Here is a 14,377-nt window from a genome sequence, read left to right as displayed (position 1 = left end):
TTTCAGGTATTCAGTATGCTACCAGGAAAAATATGAGGAGCACGTTAGCATAAAGAGTGGAAACAGTGTTCTGTGGCTCAGCCCTTGGGTCTCAGCTGGGTGGTGGGCTGTCCCTCAGGGGTGCAGTTCCAGGGGTGGCCCAGGGTATACCTGCCTGTGAGGTATACCCACCTCCATGCACCCCGAGCTCGCTGGCCTGAGCCAGGCTTGTGGACCTAGGGGGTGCTGCTGTGCTTGGGTGGGCCAGAGTGAGGGGACACTGCTGCCAGCAGGTAGCTCCTGCCACCCTGGCCGACTGGCAGGGAAATTGTTCCTTCCATCAGGGTGGAAGTTGAGCCTTTTCTGGGGAGAATAGTGATGGTAGTAGATTGGCGTACATGTACTCTATTTTTGTAAATTGAAGTATAGCTGATTTACAATGTTGTGTTAATTACTGCTGTACAGCAAAGTGACTCCGTTATACATTTATATACGTTCTTTTTTTATATATATTCTTTTCCCTTATGGCTTATCAAAGGATATTGAATATAGTTCTCTGTGCTATACAGTAGGACCTTGTTGTTCATCCAATCTATATATAAAAGCTTCCATCTGCTAACCCCAGCTACCCACTCCATCCCTCCCCCAACCCCCTCCTCTTGTAGACCACAAGTCTGTTCTCTATGTCATGTCTGTGAGTCTGTTTCTGTTTCGTTGATAGGTTCATTTGTGTCATATTTTAGCTTCCACATGTAAGTGATATCATATGGTATTTGTCTTTCTCTTTCTGATTTATTTCACTTAGCATGATAATCTCTAGTTGCATCCATGTTGCTGCAAATGGCATTATTTTGTTCTTACTTACTACTACTGAGTAGTAGTCCATTGTATATATGTACCACATCTTCTTTATCCATTCATCTGTTGATGGACATTTAGGTGAATAGTGACATTTATTGTGAATAGTGCTGCAATGAACATAGGGGTGGATGTATCTTTTTGAATTAGAGTTTTGTCCAGATATATGCCCAGAATTGCTGGATCATATAATTTTTTTTAAAGATTTTTTTGATGTGGACCATTTTTAAAGTCTTTACTGAATTTGTTACAATATTGTTTTTGTTTTATGTTTTATTTTTTTGGCCACAAGGCATGTGGGATCTTAGTTCCCTGACCAGGGAACGAACCCACACCCCCTGCATTGGAAGGTGAAGTCTTAACTACTGGACCTCCAGGGAAGTCCCAAATTGTAAGTAACCCCCTAGGTAATTCTATGTTTAGTTTTCTGAGGAACCTCCGTACTGTTTTTCACAGTGGCTGCAGATTGGCATACATTTAATCAATGGAAATCCACTGGTGCTCAAAACCTCATTACCGGACTTCCTTGGTGGTGCAGCGGTTAAGAATCCACCTGCCAAAAAAAAAAAGAAAACCAGAAAAAAAAAAAAAAGAATCCACCTGCCAGTGCAGGGCACACGTGTTCGACCCTGGTCTGGGAAGATCCCACATGCCATGGGGCAACTAAGCCCGTGCACCACAACTACTGAGCCTGCGCTCTAGAGCCCGCAAGCCACAACTAGTGAGCCCACGTTCCACAACTACTGAAGCCCGCGCACCTAGAACCTGTGCTCCACAACAAGAGAAGCCACGCAATGAGAAGCATGTGCACCGCAACGAAGAGTAGCCCCCGCTCACCTCAACTAGAGAAAGCCCGTGCGCAGCAATGAAGACCCAGCACAGCCAAGAATAAATAAATAAAATTAACAAACAAACACACACAAAAAAACCTCATTACCATTTGAGGTGACTATTCACAAATGCCCCCTTTTTTTTTTCGGCCACACAGCACGGCTTGTGGGATCTTAGTTCCCTGACCAGGGATCGAACCCGGGCCCCAGCAGTGAAAGCACTGAGTCCTAATCACTGGACTGCCAGGGAATTCTCAGAAGTTCCTTCCTTTTTTTTTTTTTTTAAATAGTTTTTAAAATTATTTTTTAAATAAATTTATTTGTTTATTTTTGGCTGCGTTGGGTCTTCATTGCTGTGCGTGGGCTTTCTCTAGTTGCGGTGAGTGGGGGCTGCTCTTCATTGAGGTGAATGGGCTTCTCACTGCAGTGGCTTCTCTTGCTGCGGAGCACAGGCTCTAGGCGCGCGGGATTCAGTAGTTGTGGCTTGTGGGCTCTAGAGTGCAGGCTCAGCAGTTGTGGTGCATGGGCTTAGTTGCTCTGTGGCATGTGGGATCTTCCAGGACCAGAGCTCAAACCTGTGTCTCCTGAACTGACAGCTGGATTCTTCACCACTGCATCACCAGGGAAGTCCCTCGTTTTTAAAACTGAATAGTATTCCATTGGATGGATGGACCACATTTTGTTCATTCATCCGTTGATGGACTCTGTGGTTGCTTCCACCTTTTGGCTAGTGTAAATCATGCTGCTATGAATGTGGATGTACAAATATCTGTTTGAGACCCCCCCCCCTTTTTTTTTTTAATCTTTTGGCCATGCCGCATGGCATGTGGGATCTTAGTTCCCCGACCAGGGATCGAACCCGTGCCACCCGCAATGGAAGCGTGGAGTCTTAACCACTGGACTGCCAGGGAAGTTCTGAGACCACACTTGCAATTCCCAGTAGAATTGCTGGGTCGTATTTCTATTCTACAGTAATTCTATTTCTAATTTTTTGTGGACCTGTCATACTGTTTTCCACAACAGAAGGGGTTTTTTTTTTGGTCTTTTTTTAAATGAAATAAATATTCAAGGCACAGCGGAAGCCCATTTGTGTAACTCTCGGATCCCCGTCTGCTACTTCCCCAGACACAACCACTATGAAAGTGTTGGTCTGTCTCCTTCCTGTCTATGTTTCCCCACAGTTATCATGTCCCTAAACTCAGTTATTCTCTGTGTGTTCAGAAACATTAGGTTAATCTATTCTACCACACATATCTATCTGCAACCTGCTTTTCTCCCTCAAGCATGTTGGCAGTTTTTAAAAAGCAAGCTATAGAAAAAGAGACACTGAATCCTACGACTGCCAAAACGAATGGTCAGCACTTGTTTCCTCTTTTTGTGTCATGAGGAAGCCTTTCTAACACCCCATCATCACCACAGTGACCATGATCACACACATGTGTAATGTGCCTGTCAGCTTTGTCCACACTGACATGCAATCGTTTGCAACTACTAATCAAAAACTTACACAGACATCGTCACACAGCCACTGATCTACCGCTGACTATTCCAGTCCTGGTTCCGGGGCTGGGCATGCACGTAGCAATAAGACAGACCAATGCCGCCCCTGTCTGTCTCAAGAACAAGACAGGCAGGCAAACTCCACAACGAACAAGGGGATTTGAAAGAGTGAGAACTGCTACAATCAAAATAAATCAGAGAATTGGGATGGAGTGACTCTGATCTTTGCTTTGTTCCTCTCCAGATTTTATTATTAAAATGCACAGATCTTACATGTGCACCTGGATCTTTTTAAAGGATCTGACCCTTTTATTTTTAAGGGTAGCTGGAGTTTTTATGTGTGTATTTGTCTGTGTCATCAACCGCCCAGATCAAGATGGAGAAAAGTCCCATCACCTGCCTGGAACCCCTCGCAAGTGGGTCCCATCCCCATTAAGAGATGGTCACGGTTCTGATTTCTGTTACTATGCATTAGTTTCGCCTGTCTGAGAATTTCACACCAATGGAATCATATGGTATCTATTCTTTTGTGTCTGTGACATGCATCCTTGTCACCGTGCATCAATGTCATTTGCCCCTCTTTATTGCTACGTGGTACTCCATTGTAGAGGTGGAACACAGTTTTTTGTCCATCCATTCGTTGATGGACGTTGGAGTTGTGTTATGACCTGAACTGTGTCCCCCCGAAATTCATACGTTGAAGCCCTAACCCCCAGTACCTCCGAATGTGAGTGTATTTGGAGATAGAGTCTTTAAAGAAGTGATTGAATTAAAATGAGGTCATTAGGATTTGCAGCAGCATGGATGGACCTAGAGATTATCATACTAAGTGAAGAAAGAGAAGTACCATAAGGTATCAGTTACATGTGGGATCCAAACTGTGATACAAATGAACTTACGAAACAAAAACAGATTCACGGATATAGAACACAAATTTATGGTTACCAAAGGGGAAAGGGGGTAGGGGAGGGATAAATTAGGAGTTTGGGATTAGCAGATACAAAGTACTATATATAAAATAGATACAACAGGGAATTATATTCAATATCCTATAATAAACCATATTATAGGATATAATAAAACCTCCCTGCCTCCCTGTCTCTCCCTCTCCGGGAGGGAGGGAGGGAGAGGGAGAGACAGAGGGAGGCAGGAGAGGGAGAGAGGGAGAGGGAGGGGCAGAGAGGGAGGGAGGAGAGGAAGCAGGGAGAAATCAGAGAAAGAACACACCATCTACATTTCTGTCAAATGACACCGGGGATCCTTACACAACCAGGAGAAAATAACACAGCGAGGCTCTTTCTCAGCTGGAACTGGAACTGCAGACGGGGCCAGACACCACCAGGCTGGCCACACATGTCCAGCCGCCGCCCCAGCCCCGTGAGACCGGTCACCGGGGCTCTGAATGTCTGTTCCAGGGAGCTGAGGTTCACCCTCTCGCCTGGGAGGCCGGGTGAAGACAGCAGGGCCCCGGACTGGACACACAGGGGGAAAAGCAGCCCCACAGCACAGCTTGTGCGAGCAGATTCAGCCGCCAGATTCCAGAGGCCTGGGATCCCCCTGTGGCCCGTGAAACCCAGGAGCCACGTGGGTCTTGCTGCCCGGGACAGCGGCTTGGGGAACAGAAGTTAGGGCAGCAGAAGTTGGCGTGATGGACCCGAAGCATCTGCCTGGGTCCGCGTGCATCCGTGGCTGTCCCCGAAATCTAGCCGCCCAGAGGCAAACGAGGTGTCACATCTTATGCAGCAGCCTGTTACACAGAAGTGGTGAGGATGCTCAGCCCCGTCTGAACCCCGGGCAGAGCTCACAGGCCGATGCCCACCTGGCCTGGAGTTTGCAAAACTGTCCACGGGGGCGAGATGGAAGCAAGTTTGTAAAAGGCTGAGGAACCGATCAACTGGGAAGGAGCCTGTAGAGACAGGAACTAAACGCAGTGCCTGAGGCCTGGCTCGAGCCAGATGGGGCCAGGAAAATAAAGACTGCCATGGCGGGGGTGGGGTGGGGGGACTTCCCTGGTGGCGCAGTGGTTAAGAATCTGCCTGCCAGGCCATTTCATGGACGACGGGTGTGAGAGAGCATCTGCGGGTGCCAGGCGGGAGGGGACAGGGAAGACCCCGCCAGGGGTGTGTGGATTTGAGCCTCTGCATTTCTAACCCGAGATCTCAAAATGCACCGTGATTCCTGTCCATTGGAGTGTAAAGTTTATGTAGGGAATCTTGGAAACGATGGTAACAAGACTGAATTAGAACGAACTGTAGGCTATTAGGGACCACTCCGAAGTGTGTGGGTAGCTAGATACCCTACCGACTTCACTTTAGTTGAATTTGAAGATCCCCCAGATGCAGCCGATGCTGTCCGAGAACAAGATGGGAGAACATTACGTGGCTGCCTATTAAGAGTGGACCTGTCGAAGGGGGAAAAGAGAAGTCGAAATCGTGGCCGCCTCCTTCTTGGGGTCGTCGCCCTCGATATGATTATCAGAGGATTCCTCCATCTCGCCACAGATCTCCAAGACGGAGAAGCTTCTCCCGCAGCCGGAGCACGTCCCCTTCTAGAGATAGGAGAAGAGAGAGATCACTGTCCTGGGAGAGAAATCACAAGCTGTCCCGATCTTTCTCTAGGTCTCCTAGCCGATCCAGGTCAAATGAAAGGAAATAGAAGACCACTTTGCAAGAGGAGTGGTGCACAGGAAATAACTTCATTTGACAGGAGTATGTACAGAAAATTCAAGTTTTGTTTGAGACTTCCGAAGCTTGGTGCATTTTTAAAATGTTTTAGCTGTTCACATTTGTTTGTCTCTTGGAATAGTGACACATAAAGGTGTCATTCTCTATGGTTTGAAATGGATCATATGAGGCATGTAATGTGAAGAATTGTTACTTTACAATGTTCCCTTTAGCAAAATTGAATTTGCTTTGAAGTTTTGGTCTTGCCTAGACTGATAATAAAACTCTAACTCCTGCCCCCCTAAAGTGTGATGTTTATTATTGTGGAAACAACACTGGCAAACATTGAAGAGACTTTCTGTAGCTGGGATATGGTATGCAGCTGTAGTTAAGCAAGCAGTCTTTAAAAGCTGCTGTGAACACAAGCCAGCAGGCAAAAATGAAAGCTGCACCTTTACCCTAGATTAGAGGTTTAAAAATTCCACCAGTCTTCACACCGGACGAGAGGTTGTCCAGTGGGTTTAGAATCTAAGGAGTTTCAAGAAAGTTAGTTTACCTTTGCTTTAGGTCATAAGTTCCTTCTGTGATTGCTGTATATGAATACATAACTCTTTGTCATATTATTTGGAAATTTGAGACTATTCAAGATACCAATGTCCTGCCCGTTTAAGGGTCCATTGTAGAGCTGAACTTTTGAGTTACTGTGCAAGATTTTTTTTTTTCATGCTGTCATTGGTAACATGTTGTGTGAGAATCCTTGGGGATTAATGTTTTGGTTACAAAAAACAAACAAAAAAAAGAATCCTCCTGCCAATGCAGGGGACAGGGGCTCGAGCCCTGGTCCGGGAAGATCCCACGTGCTGCAGAGCAACTAAGCCCGTGCACCACAGCTACTGAGACTGTGCTCTAGATCCTGGAATTCACAACTACTGAGCCCACGTGCCAAAACTACTGAAGCCCGGACACCTAGAGCCCGTGCTCCGAAACAAAAGAAGCCACCGCAATGAGAAGCACGTGCCCACAACGAAGAGCAGCCCCCGCTCGCTGCAACTAGAGAAAGCCCGCGTGCAGCAACAAAGACCCAACACAGACAAAAATACATAAATTAATTAATTTTTTAAAAAAAACCGCCATCGGGACGGCTGGGGGACAGCTTCCCGCTTCCCGAGGGGGGCCTGCACCCGGGGACTCAGGAGGCGCCCTTGCTCCTGGCGATGTGTCCGGAGGCCCCGGCGCAGGAACAGCACACATGGCATCCACGTAGGGAGGCCGGGCCCGAGGAGCACACGGGGTCTCCCTGGTACTATTCTTGCCACTTTCCTACAGGTGTGCAGTTTTCAAAATAAAGCATTCGGGGAAGAGGGCAGAAGCTGAAAAAGCCACCCAGGCCCCAGCCTTTCAAGACCCCACGCCGGGTCAGGTGGGGGAGGACCCTGTGAGATTAAAGAAACATCACAGAGAACAGGGGGGGGCGGAGTCTCGAGGGACAACTCCCTTTCGGGGCAGAATCTCGGTAGACAGACCGCCACATTCCCCTAGGAAGGATCCAGAACCTTGGGACCCAAACAGTCTGAGCACCTCAGGGGAAGAAGGCCCTCCCGGGGGTCAGGGGCACACGGACGCCTCTCCACCCCTGCGCGGGGCCCGCACGCACCCAGCTCCTCGCGAGTGAAGGGCAGGAAGGTGGTGTCCTCGTTCAGGTTCTTGTTGAAGTCGATGCACAGGAGACTCAGCTGCTTCTTGATGCTCTTGATTTTCTGAAGGAAGAAGACGGCCGTGAGATCGGGGGTGGGGGGGTGGTGGGGGGGTGCGGGGGCACGGAGGGGGGTTAAGGGAGAAGAGGTGGATGAGAGGAGGGAGATGGGAGAGAAAGGGCCTCGGGTCCTAACTGTTAGGACCCTCCTCAGGAGTTACCCCAAGGTGACAGCCTAAGCTTCAGCCATTTCAACGGAGCTAAGTTTCTGCCCCTTCAGGGTCTATCTGGTTTGCAGAAACAGGGAGAAATGGACCTGCCTGGGGAAGGGAGCGACGTGGGGTGCAGGGGAAGGTGCCGGTTCCCCGGGGCCCCTGCCGGGCCAGCAGCAGGCGGGGCGCCTCGAGGACCTGCCCAGGCTGAGCGCCCTGCCCAGCCCAGGACTCAGCGCGCCCGCCCCGCTCCCGGGCTGAGCAGACGTGCCTGTCGGAGGACAGGAGGGGCGCTGGGGGACCGTGCCCGCTGGCTCTGCCAGGAGGAGGGGCTCGTCGGGCACGCTTGGCTCAGAAGCAGCCCGAGGGACACCGGGCCTCTGTGGGCAGGCGCCGTGCCGGGTACTGGCCTCCCTGCAGCCTCACGGCCCCACCGGCCACTGCTGGGCAGGAGCACAGGGCGCCCTGGGAGGGCGGGGCGGCACTCAGGACCCCGCCCCGCGCCAGCAGGCCGCCTCTCCTGGGCGCCCCCCTCCACGGGCGTCCCCGTGGTCCCTCCGGCCAGTGGTTCTCAGGTGCCAAGGCAGTCTGCGCAGCCCCACGGTCCACACCCCCGCCTCCCCCAGCCTCGAAGCTCCACGCGCCTGCCGCTCCGGAGGACTTCGGGGCCCCCGTGCCCAGAACCCACCCTGGATGCCAGAGTTCCACAGTCCTCTGAGTCCCGTTTCCTCCACCACAAGGCACAGCACCGGCCAAAGCAGGACAGCATTTGTGTTGAGTAACAAGAACTGTGGCTGAACCCTGGGTTGAACCTGGTACCCGCGTTAAGCGTTAACCGTGTCTTTCACTTTTGATGCAAACCAGCCAGCGCAGGGTTGCACCCCAGCCCCTTCTGTACGGGGCTCCCACACTCGGGGCCACCGTCCCCCTGCACTCATCATGCCCGGTAGGCCCGGAGCCCCGGGTCATTCTAGCCGATCCTGAGCTGCTCTTACCGGGGACCCACACCTCAGGCTCCAGTCCCCAGCCACCCCTCCCCTCCTTGCTGCTGAACCCTCGTGCTCCCGGGAGGCCCTAGGGGACGAGGCGGGCCCCTGCCCAGGACCGCGAGTGACAAGCTCTTTCCTCATCTGCTGGCCTTACTGTTCTCTGTCCTCCACACAAACCGACTCGGTCAGCGCTCACGACCACCTGTGAGGGGGTCCTCGGGTCACGCACGTTGCAGAGGGTGAACAGGGACAACGGGGTCCAGTGACCGGCCTCCGGGGACCCAGCCGGTTGGTGGCAGAGCTGGGTCTGATCCCGGCCATCAAGACGCGTGCAGCCACGGCGCCACACGTCCCCCACCGAGGTGACGCGCTCGACCGTGGGTGGCTCACCATGCCCGCCCCCCTCCTCACCCTATGGGGCTGCCACCCGGGAGGGGCCGGGCTGCCCATCACCCGCCTGTCCAGGGCGCCGCAGGGACCCTGTCCGGCTGGACCAGGGGTGGGAAGAGCTGAGGGCTCTGGGGTCCACGCTGGGGGCAGAGGGGTATCAGGCAGCTGGGAGGACCTGAAGGGACGGGCCCTGGGGGACTGGGCCCACTGGGACCCCACGGGGCCGCAGGGCTCAGCCCAGAGAGGAGGGAGGGGGTGAAGGCAGACGCCACACTCGTCAGCCTCCCATCGCCATGCAGGAGGAAGGAGACGCCATGCACCTCCATGCAGGAGGAAGGAGACGGGGCCAGGGGCTGGCTCTGCATCCAAGCCACGCTTTCCAGCCGGGCGGTCCGGGAGCCCCCTTCCCTTCCCTCGGCCTGGCCGCACCTGGGTTGGCCTGCTGGACTTGGTGAGCTTGTCCAGAAGCTCCTGGGGGACGGCGCTGCCCGTGCGGTGGTGCTGGGACATCCTGAGCAGCGGCTCCACCTCCCACACCCCGTTCTCCAGCGTCTGCGAAGGTGCCTCCACGAAGTCCCGCTCCCTGTGGCGAACTCGGCCTGCAAAGCGGCCTGTGGAGCTGCAGGAGGGCCCTACCCTGGACCACAGATCTGCCCGGGACACAGTGAGGCAGAGAGCCAGCCGTCCTGCGGGTCACCGTGCCCCCTCCCCACCCACGGAGCCAACAGTCTCCAGCCAAAGCCCCGCGCCCAGGAGGCAAAGGCGCAGACACAGAGGATCCGGATGGCGGCTGTTGGCAGGTGCTCGTTGTTCCTCTTGCGTCTGAAATTCTTCCTGAAGACACGGCACCTGATGCAGTGCGGCTGGAACCCAGGCCCGGCAGGTGTGGGTCCACACGAGCCCAGTGACCCCGGCATGTCCTTCCCAGGCCCCAGGGAGCAGGGCAGAGGCTGCCTCCTCACTCCTGGGTCACTCGACCCCCAACTTCTGGTTCCAGCCCCAACTGCAAACAAGCGTCCTTCTCTCGGTCTGCTGAATGCCCCGATGTGTGCATTTTTGTGTTTTCGGGGTGATTTCTCTGCTCAACACGGCTCCGAGCATAGAGCTGAAGTGTTGGCCGGTGTCCCAAGTGCAGGAGGGCGGTGACGTGCTCACGGGGACAGTGCGTGTGTTAGATGAACTTCCTTTAGGCGAGGGTTACAGCCCCGCCGTGAGTGAATCAACAACTGCTATCAGACCAGGTGTCTCTAAACAGAAACGCATATCACATGTGACCGCGTGGGGATCGGTGGCGACAACGTGGTGACAGAGGGTGACCCCCAGCCTCACACCACAGAAAACACTCCACCACAGTGGACAACAACAAAATGAAAAGCTTGACTACAAAACTTCTAGGCAGAAAATTTAGAAGAAACTCTTAGTACCTCGGGTTAGAGAAGGATTTCTTCCATAGGATACAAAAGGTGCAAGAAAACAGTTTAATAGACTGAACTTCAAAGTCAAAACCTTCTGCTCATAAACATACTAGTAATAAGATGTCCCTCCACACACGGGGACGTCCCTCAGCCACGCAGAGGGGTGAAGCCCTGACACTCGCTGCCACGTGGATGGACCTTGAGAACACGATGCTCAGCGAGAGAAGCCAGACACAGAAGGACACACAGGGTGTGACCCCACTGAGGAGAAACGTCCAGAACAGGCAGATCCACAGAGTCAGAGAGTGGGTTCCTGGTTGTCAGGGGCTGGCGAGGGGACGGAGTGATAGCTAAGGGCGTGAGGGAACATATTTGGGGTGATGGAAATGGTCCAAAACATGGCAGTAGTGACGGCTGCACAGCTCAGTAAACTGTCCCCACATGCTCCGGTGCAGCCTGTGACAGCATCGCTCTCGGGACGGAGGGCTGACCGCAGGAAGACTGAGCGAGCAGTGGGTCCTGGGCCCGGCCGCTCAGCTGGGGGTCCCACGTGGGGAAGTCACTGGGACTTGCTGAGCCTCCACCGAGACTGGCAGCAGCCCCAGGGCCTCACTGGGCGCGGCGTTCCCGGCCCCAGAGCCTTCCCTCTGGTTCTCATCACCGGCTGTCACCAGACTTGCAGGCAACAGTTCCTTTCTTTTGTCTTTTTTAAAGGCAACTCTTGAGTACATGTATTTAACATGTAGGGAACTAGCCCTGACACCTTGATCTGGGTCTTCCTGCCTCCAGAACCTCGAGGACATCCATTTCCATTGTTTACGCACCGAGTACGTGGGGTTTGATGATGGAAGCTGACCCACGTGCGGGGTGACATCAGCGGAAGAATCCCGTGGCGAGGGCCTGCCTGAGGACCACGGGCGCCCGGGCCCTCCCCGCCCCCTGCCTGCAGCTCTGCGCCCACACCGACCTGGGAGCAGAGCAGGTGCATCGCCTGCCGGAACTCGTGGAAGTAGGTCTCCAGCTCATCGTGCTGCAGTAGGGAGGGCGGGTCGGGCGTGGGCCTGGTGAAGTTGGCCACCGTGGCCGCGATGGCGATCTGGCGGCTCCCATCCTGCTGCAGGCAGCCCGGCTGCAGGCTGAAGCAGGCTGTCTGCTGAGACACAAGAGGAGTTTGTGGATGATTTTCAAGTTGGGGAGCGAGTTTGGGTGAATGGGAATAAGCCTGGATTTATCGAGTTCCTGGGAGAAACCCAGTTCGCACCAGGCCAATGGGCCGGGATCGTTTTAGATGAACCCACAGGCAAGAGCGATGGTTCAGTGGCAGGAATTCGGTATTTCCAGTGTGAGCCTTTAAGGGGCATATTCACGGGACCTTCAAAGTTGACGAGGAAGGTACAGGCAGAAGACGAAGCGGACGGCCTGCAGACAACTCATGCTTCCAGAGCGACTTCGCCTCTGTCCACTTTGACAGCCAGCATGGTGTCCTCTTCCCCAGCCACCCCCTCAAATATTCCCCATAAATCGCCCCAGCCAACCGCAAAGGAACCTTCAGCTACGCCTCAGACCAGCAACCTTACAAAAACCACCAGTGAATCTATTTCCAATCTTTCGGAGGCCGGCTCAATCAAGAAAGGAGAAACAGAGCTCAAAACTGGAGACCGAGTAGTGGAGACGCGGGTTTGATCCCTGATCTGGGAACTGAGATCCCACGTGCCGAGGGGCAACCAAGTCCGGGCGCTCTGGAGCCCGTGTGCCACAACTAGAGAGAAGACTGTGCGCCGCAACTAAGACCCGATGCAGCCAAATAAATAAATATTAAAAAAAAAATACAAACAATACAAACTTGGACTTCCCTTCCCTGGGGAGGGACGCGGGGTGAGGCCCAGCTTCTGCAGAGGAGCCCCAGCCCATGGCCGGCAGGTTCCCCCACGCACGCACCGACGTAGAGGTCCAGGTAGAACTTGTCGATGGAGGACCTTGCCCGAGGCCGCATCCCGGACCATGTAGAGCCTCACGCCTTCGTGCCACACGTTGGCGCCCTCCTCCAGGTCGAAGGTCAGCCCCAGCAGCTCCTGGGAGATGCCCAGCAGCCCGCGTGTGAGCGCCTGCATGGGGAAGTACTCCTTGAGCAGGTTTGGTCCACGCGGTAGCGCGTCTCCTCCCCCTGGTTCATGTAGCAGCGCAGGTCCCAGGCGTTGATGCGCCCGTCAAAGTGCAGGCCCCGCCTCTGGCACTCGGCCTTCTTTAGCTCCAGGATCACGGCCGCTCCTGGCTCCCCGAGGGGCTTCAGCTCCTGGGCCAGCTCATCTGCGGGCGGAGGGGAGAGGCTCGGCTACATCCCTGGGGCGGCCCCCCAGCCGCCCCCGACCCCGCGCCCCTCGAGGCAGAATGAAGGGTCCAGGAAGGCGACCCCCAAGGGCTGACACTGTGGGTCTCAGGCAGCACCACGTCCGGTCAAGGTCCGCCTGACCCCGTCCCAACTGGGACTCAGGGAGAGGCGGGGTTACCTAGGACAGTGGCCACCACCTGGCTGGTCTTGGCCATGTTCACCTCCAGCACGGAGTCGGCATGCGTGTGGAACCCCAGCAGGTGGGACTTCAGGGCCTGCAGCCTCACCAGCTCCCCGAGGATCGCGCAGTTCTCCTGGAGTCGGGCCAGGTCTCTGCGGGTGGGCAGGGCTCTCAGGCCGCTGGCGGGCACAGCCAATCCCCCTCCCTCCTCCTCCTGGCCCGGATTTCTAGACACTTTGGTGCTGTCCTAACACGTGGTCTTTATAAACACAGGTCCTTTTGGAACAAGAAAGGGCATGAACCGTGATGGGTTCTAAGGCCAAGGGCAGGAAGAAATGCGGCCAGGCTCTCCAGGAGTCACCAAGGGGCCTCCCCGGGCTCAACAATACAAACTCGGCTGCCATGCAGACAGCAGCTCATCCCCACGGCGCCCGAACACCCAGCGCCTGGACGGTGAGACACCTGTTGCTGCAGGTGGCCCGTGGCTCGCTGGTGAGGCCCGGCCCCAGGCGTACGTCCCCTTCTCCGGGGCCACCTCTTCGGTTCTGTGGTGGGGTTCTCCTGGGAGCCCCCAGTCACCACAGGACCAACGTAGCCTGTGTGCAGCCCAAGAAGGCGGGGACACAGGACTGTCCCCGGTGCCCCCCGCATCCCCCGCAAGGCCGAGCGAGCACCAGTGGTGTCTGCGGGGAGGATGAAGGGCTCACGCACAGCCCCCATCTACTGAAGATGCGAAACGGGAGAAGCACAGACTGCAGCCACACGCGGTATGGACCAAACGCAAGTGTCCATGCAGGACCTGATGTCTGAATGTCAAGGCTGTGCCCGGGCCACAGCAAGAAGGCCCAGCCGCCACGCAAGGCACAGAGAGGGGATGGGGAGGCCACCTGTGCATCTGAGCTCATCGGGCATCACCCCAGAGGGAGAGGGAGAGGGAGAGAGGGAGAGACGTCTCTCCCTTCCCCGGGGGTTCTCTAGTGCAGCCAAGGCTGAAAACCACTGCATTTCGGGAGGTGGGTCCTCGTGGAAAAGTTACATAGTAGCTCGAGGCATTATCGACACATATTAAAAAGGCTCAAATTCTTGGGGAGTCAGGGAGGGTAGCTGGCAGCTGCCTCGTAAGCAAGGAGAGATTGGGCATCAGAGGAGGTGCCTGTGCAGCCCGCCGCCCAGGGCCCCGCAGACCTCAACTCCCAGCGGTGGTCCCGGGCTGGAGGTCAGTGGGGAGGTCAGGCCGTCCAAGCATCAACGTTGACTTCAGGGCTGATCTAAAAGGCGCCTGGTGGTTGTTGAAGCAGAAAGAAGAGAAAGCAGTGGGGAGAGGATGGGAGGGGGAGG

The 14,377-nt window shown here is 54.7% G+C and overlaps 1 protein-coding gene and 2 pseudogenes across 1 annotated transcript; 2 read left to right on the top strand and 1 right to left on the bottom strand.

Annotated features, from left to right (window-relative positions):
• The first annotated feature begins 5,331 nt into the window (after positions 1 to 5,331).
• On the top strand, positions 5,332 to 5,942 carry LOC132421784 (serine/arginine-rich splicing factor 3 pseudogene; annotated as a pseudogene).
• A 1,304-nt stretch (positions 5,943 to 7,246) lies between these two features.
• Positions 7,247 to 13,073, bottom strand: LOC132421663 (thimet oligopeptidase-like). Its single transcript, XM_060006462.1, is given in 10 exon segments — positions 7,247 to 7,263; positions 7,485 to 7,587; positions 9,544 to 9,733; positions 9,832 to 9,977; positions 11,386 to 11,559; positions 11,631 to 11,675; positions 12,379 to 12,498; positions 12,500 to 12,663; positions 12,666 to 12,836; positions 13,037 to 13,073. Coding segments are annotated over 10 exon segments (1,167 nt in total).
• LOC138414009 (CAP-Gly domain-containing linker protein 1 pseudogene) lies at positions 11,682 to 12,212 on the top strand (annotated as a pseudogene).
• Positions 13,074 to 14,377: the final 1,304 nt, after the last annotated feature.

The sequence above is a fragment of the Delphinus delphis genome, chromosome 3 (assembly GCF_949987515.2).
Source record: "Delphinus delphis chromosome 3, mDelDel1.2, whole genome shotgun sequence".
Classification (NCBI taxonomy): Eukaryota; Metazoa; Chordata; class Mammalia; order Artiodactyla; family Delphinidae; genus Delphinus; species Delphinus delphis.
Note: the sequence above shows the minus strand (reverse complement) of the source record. Positions and strands in the feature narration are given on the sequence as shown.